The sequence below is a fragment of the Mus caroli genome, chromosome 13, assembly GCF_900094665.2.
Source record: "Mus caroli chromosome 13, CAROLI_EIJ_v1.1, whole genome shotgun sequence".
Lineage (NCBI taxonomy): Eukaryota > Metazoa > Chordata > Mammalia > Rodentia > Muridae > Mus > Mus caroli.
The window spans coordinates 108,200,438-108,206,723 of record NC_034582.1 but is presented as its reverse complement, the minus strand read 5'-3'; the positions used below and the strand labels follow the sequence as shown (position 1 = coordinate 108,206,723).

Sequence of the window (6,286 nt, the reverse complement as noted above, 5' to 3'; positions counted from 1 at the left end):
TATATATATATATATATATATATATATATATATATATATCTCAATGGCTGTCATTCACAGATCCTTCATATTATTGCACCAACTTACCTTGTTCTCTTGCCTTGGGCAGTGTCTAATGAGGAAATCTTTCCTTTCTTAGAATGTAAACTGCAGGCCTCGAAGCCTTGAGGACCCTTTGGGTATCAACTCTGGGAAGAAAATGACAATATCAAAGTCTGAGGTTCTCAAAAGAGGCACAATCCAGGTAAACTAAGTTCTGTTATTTTTTTTTCTTTACGCTTTCCAAGTGCAGCCTATCCCATGCCAACCTAGAAACATATATCTGAAGCATTTTAATATAGAGCCTGTGATCAGACCGCAAGCACCGTAACGTGTATCCCTAACCATCCAACAGGACTGCAGTACCTGCAAGATGGCTACCATCACGTGTCATCTCCTCCCCTCCGATGTGAGTCAAGTGAATGTCTCACTCATCTTGTGGAAACCAACTTTCATAAAAGTAAGTGCTAGTTCACTATGCAGTAGCTGGGTAAGTCACAGCATTGCCGTGGAAAGAACAGGAGGCTGGGAGTGTCCAAGAATGTGAGCTACGACCAGCTCTCCTGCGCCAGCTGGGCGGGGCTCATCTTCCCCATCTGCCAATCATAAAGCTTCCTCCAAAGTTCCCCGTCAGATGCAAAGCTCTTGGGCTCTCTCATCGCTAATCTTTGCACTGTACTCCATTATTGAGGTTTGTGCTTATCTTATTAGTAGTTTGGGACCGAGTTAGGATTCAGAGGATGATATGATCATATTCCTTGGTGTGATTAACAAAGTAGAAAGCTTGACTGCATAAGAGTGGTGATTTCTGTTTGGACTGTTTATACAAGTATTTCTTTTATCCCTTACAAAGCCACATCCAGCCGAATGCAGGCCGTTTTAAAATAGTTTGTTATACTTTGTAACTTTTGTTTATTTTATTTTATTTATTTATTTTGGTTTTTCGAGACAGGGTTTCTCTGTGTAGCCCTGGCTGTCCTGGAACTCACTCTGTAGACCAGGCTGGCCTCAAACTCAGAAATCTGCCTGCCTCAGCCTCCCAAGTGCTGGATTAAAGGCATGCACCACCAATGCCCGGCTGTTCATTTCTTTAAAGAAATATTTAGTTGATCGTATAGATCTAAGAATTTGAGGTTTTTCCCTATGAAGATGACAATGTAAGTCATCAAGGTTTAATATTGTGTCATGCACAATCCTTAATAAGTACCTATGCACAGTCCTCATCACTGGAATGTAGCTATCCCATACCTACCTAGATGCAGGTAAGTCCGAAGTTCGCTTTTCTAGAGAAAAATCTGAGTGGAAGTTATTTTGAAGTTTTCGTTCTCATTTTATAAAGAGGATCTAAGGGACGGTCTGATGGGGGCAGCGGGAAGTGAAAGAGGTATCCGCAGTCACAAGTGTATTAACCTCACAGAACAATCTCAGTTTTCTTCTCTTTTCTTTTTCAAACCTTACACACAAGTGCACAATAGATCTTGATGCTATCTACACCTCGCTCCCCTTCCAGCCCGTACAAGAGCTACACCAGACATCCTGTCTTCATTTTATAACTTGTTATTTATTTGTATTTATTAATCTACCAAATCCAATTGTGGCGCACCATATGCATGATCTGAGGTCATCTACTTAGTCAGGGGTGGCGAGACGCGGGGGGCACCACTGGCCACATGCATAGCCATACTAAATAGACTTACCAGACTGTGTTTTATCTCTCTTCATCTATAACAACAATCAAGAATAAGAGATAATGAATTTGAAAGGGAATGGGGGTTTATGGGAAGGGCTGGAAAGAGGGGAGCACGGGGGAATGATGGAACTATATTTTTATGTTAAAATATATCTTTTTTAAAAAAGAAAGAAAGAAAAGTGACTTTCCCAACCTCTTAAGTTCCTTAGCTAGAGGTGAGACCTCGGGAGCCTCTCCCAGTCCGTACTGGAATTTTAGCTGGGTTGATCTTGCCCGACCTTACATGGGGGACTGCAGAAGGTGTGGTAACTGTGCGGCTCAGACATGACCACCGTCATCTTGATTAGCGCGGAGCATTAATCACGAACCCCACCTGCCTTTCAGGCACATTTTTCCAGCTTAAATCTTACCATACGGGGAGAACTTCAGAGTGAAAACTCATCGCTGACTTTAAGCAGCAGCAACCGGAAACGAGAGGTAAGTGCGGCTGCGCGTCTGGAAACATTACGGCATTTAACTGCAGACTTGACCAGGGTGTTCTGGCACGGGGGTGTAAGCAGCGATTGAACGGACGCTCATGTCAGACATGGATTTGATTTCCATTGGCTTCTAATGTGATTTTCAGGCTTGGTCTTATTCCTTAGAAGCTAGGAAAGCCGTCATGTTTACAACTCACCAGCCATGTTTGACTTTATCGTCTCCTCCTCAGAAGACATTGTAAAATCTATTTACAGAAAATGCCTCTGTGTGTGTGTCTTTCTGTGTGTGTGTATTTAAATATATGTGTATATATTTAGAACTATATATGTATGTATGTTCTCTCACACACACACACAATTTGTTTTTAAAACTCCTTCACTTAGTCATTGGAAAATCCAAAACAAAGATGAAGTCATTCAAGCTGAGTCCTTGGTAAAAGTACACGTATTTTATCCTTGACTTTTTAGAAAATTAAGCCGAAGGACTTATTTTAGACAAAAGCATGATTTTCTCATCCTGTCCTGGGAACATTTAGAAATCCCATCTGGGTGAGCCATACCATTTAAGTTGTAAAACTCTGTTTCGAACTGCTCTACGTTTCCATCATAATAAATTTGATATTATGGGACATTGTGAGTAAATGAAAGGCATTCTCAAATGTAAACCAAATGTTTTCTCTGTATACAATAATGAGATTAATTACACTGTTTGGTAGAAAAATAAAGCCCACCCGAACTCGCTGTTCCAGGAGTTCTGCCGGGTGTTTATTAGCGTTAACAACCGTGTTTAATAATTTTCAGCTGGCTATTCAGATATCCAAAGACGGGCTCCCAGGCCGAGTGCCGCTGTGGGTTATCGTCCTGAGCGCCTTTGCGGGACTCCTGCTGTTAATGCTGCTTATATTAGCCCTGTGGAAGGTAAGCGTCATGGTTACTGCGCATGCTTATTCCAATCACCAAGAGACAATGGGCAAAATAAGTTAGGAGTTGTTGATGCTTTCGTACATAATAAAGTGCAAGCTTTCATGTGAGAAGAGAGATGTTTTTTAAATGACTCTTCATACATAGAGTCTCATTTTTACAGAGTCTCATTTTTACAAAGGAAAAACCGTGTGCCTCAATTGGGGATACATATATCCAAAATCCCTGGGCGTCCTTTTTACTGGGGAAGATTACAGAGGGCCATTTAAGTTAACATTTACCTAAAATTGTAATACGTCTATTTATTACTTTTTAAAGTAAGGAAAACAAAAACCTAGTTTTATGGCAAAAGCAGTCTGAAGTCCTATATCAATGAAGGACACACGAGGACTAGACTCATAGTTGAGATGGGTCTTGCTTCAGCCCCTCTGTGTGTCTTAAAAATAAAATGCTTCTTTGGTGTATAAACGGAAAAAACAACCCATTTTCTTTTGTGTGGCTGTATAAGGAACAAGTAATACAATAGTAAAATAGTATAATGAAGAACATAAGGTCCAGAGACCCCCTATACCAAAATCCTTTGGGAACACCAAGGTGGTAATTTGTTTTCTTTCAAGTTAATTTAGCTATTTACTGAGATGGTTTAGGGTGAGAAATGTAAGAACATATTATTTTCAAACAAGCCATGATGATAGCTTTTATGATGAATTTATCAGAAAACAAGATAACAGAGAAAAGTTGAATTCAATATTTTTTTCAGTTAAATGTGGAATTGGAATTCTTTCTTGCATTAACATAATTTACCTACTGCCTTTTTAAATAAAGCATGCAAAAATTAAAAACTGTAACTACATACTCATTTTTCTATTGTATGAACAGTAGAATTATTTTTATCTAGTGAGGTTTTTTTTTTTTTTTTCTTGCTGAGCTACAACAGTTATCACCCTTGCTGAGTTTTCTGTGATGACAAACTTCCTCTTTGGGAGATTTCCTCCAGGGAGAATATGCCCAAGCATCTTTGGATTCCATAAACAGAATCTATGATCCTTCCCTAGCGAAGCTCCAAGACACTCAATGGTATCCTTTCCTCCTCTGAAGTTCCTAGGGGCCAATGTTCTCTGCAGTACCTGGCTTGGCCACACTGTGGTACCCAAGGCCTGGCTTCTACGTTGTGCTTGGCACATAGACCGGTTTCCGCAGCTTAGAAGGGCCTCTGATTCACCCTGTGCCTGACGATGCCTCCCAGTTAATGTGATAATGTCCCTCTAGTTAATGTGAGCGCTGACTGAGCTCATATGGCATGACGTTAGGGCTCAAGGACAGCCAGGCTGATATTAGGATCAGTTCCGCTGACTTCATACCTCTGTTTAAACCAAACAAACAAAAGGGAATTTCCACCCACCTGTTTCTAATTCCCTAGTTTGAAAAAGCCCAGATATAAAAATAAAAACATTTCCAGAAAGTGCTGTGTTGATACCTGCTTACAGCTTCTAAGACTGTCTTTGCCACCCACCAACGGCCAGCTAACAAACTCTGCGCTGTCTTGCCGTGTACGTTTAGTTAGTTCAAACACCTTCCGGAAAGGCTGCACAATCGCCACTCTGACTCCTATGACAGACAGAAGGAGCTAGCTCTCAGTAAGTGCTTACCGTGTCCCAGGAACTCTGCTAAGCACCCTGCTTCCGAGCATCCTTGCGATTGTGACCCTTAGTGTAGAAGTTAGGCCTGCTTCTTCCTCCCAGAAATAAGACCCACTCTCAAAATATATTTATAACATCTGACTAGATCATAACTTAACCCATTTAACTTACACTTTGCCACGTGGCAGCTTACCTGTGCTCAGGTACCATGCATCCAGCTCTTTACATCTTCCCAGGGCAAATCTCCTGCCTAGCATTAAATCCCAGAATTCTTTCTGCCTCCCGGATGTCCCACCTTCTAGTCTACCCTTTCCAATAGGCCATAGGTTTTTTTTTTAATTGACAGGTGCCACATCCATACAGACACAAGATAGTCTCTGAACACCTCAGTCTCTAAATGAGGAAATGAAGTTACAGACAAGGTTTGCATGTTTTTCAGGGCCGCAAAGGCAGTAATATTCTGAATAAGATTTTGAGTAGATATTAACTGATTCCATTCTGTGTTCCTTACAACTTTTATAGCAATACATTGTAACTGCATTTTACACCTGCAAATGTTAAAAAAAAAAAAGGTAAGGAGACTTAGTGAACCATGAGCGAACAACTAGATACAACTAGCATTGTTTCTAAAACCTCTGCATTTTTTAAAAATAAATTCCTTGGCTGAACAGTACAGGGTATAGGGCCACGATTTCTTTGAAACATGTAAAATACTTGGCTCAGAAAAAAAAATTCAGAGAACATATAAAACAGAATACTGCAGTTGGAAGAAAAACCATGAGAAGCAAGGACATGCCTTTTATTATTTGATTCACACAATGTCCAAGTCCCATTGCTGATGAGTCTTCATCTTACACCTTTGTCACCCACCCAGCGTAACTTATTGAAGGGAATATGGTAGTTCCCCATAGTCGGTTTCTCTCTGGATAACTCCAGGATCCATCAACTGCTCATCAAAATATAATGCAGAGTATATAATAAGATACTCTGGGAAATTTTTTAAAATTCACTTGCCTAACTTTCATCACAACACAGTGTTATGAGAGCCTATTTTATTAGTCATTATTGTTAATTTCTTACTAATTTATATCACTTTCATCATCAAAATGTACAAATAGGATAAAACAAAACTTCATGTCTGTCGCTCATTACTGCCATGTTTCAGGCACCCAGACCTGTGGATAAGGAGGACTGGTGTGGCATTACGTTTTAATCTTTTATTAGTCGGTATTCATTTGTTTATTCGACACTTATACCACATTATGCATTGACCACCTACTTCTTGCCACAGGGTGTTGAACTAGGTTAATTCTATAAAGGAGAATTTATAATACAGAAATCAAAACAGGAAAGCAACACCCCATAGAAGGTCTAGGGGGGTCACAAACTTACTTTTCGTTTTTCAATTCTTGGCTAAGATCGTCTTGGTTTAGTTCGCTTCCCCTAGTAAAATTAATGTTTAGAGAATTTGAGTGGAAAAGTTAAGATCAAGGTAGTTTCATCTGGAACATAGACTT

General features: G+C 40.0%; 1 protein-coding gene across 1 annotated transcript in view; it reads left to right on the top strand.

The window, feature by feature from the left end:
* Window positions 1-6,286, top strand: part of Itga1 (integrin subunit alpha 1) — a 152,292-nt gene that overhangs the window by 135,883 nt on the left and 10,123 nt on the right. The window contains exons 25-28 of the mRNA XM_021179797.2: window positions 140-244; window positions 395-499; window positions 2,114-2,206; window positions 3,010-3,126. Coding sequence (XP_021035456.1) covers window positions 140-244; window positions 395-499; window positions 2,114-2,206; window positions 3,010-3,126 — 420 coding nt within the window. The remainder of the gene's footprint in view (window positions 1-139; window positions 245-394; window positions 500-2,113; window positions 2,207-3,009; window positions 3,127-6,286) is intronic.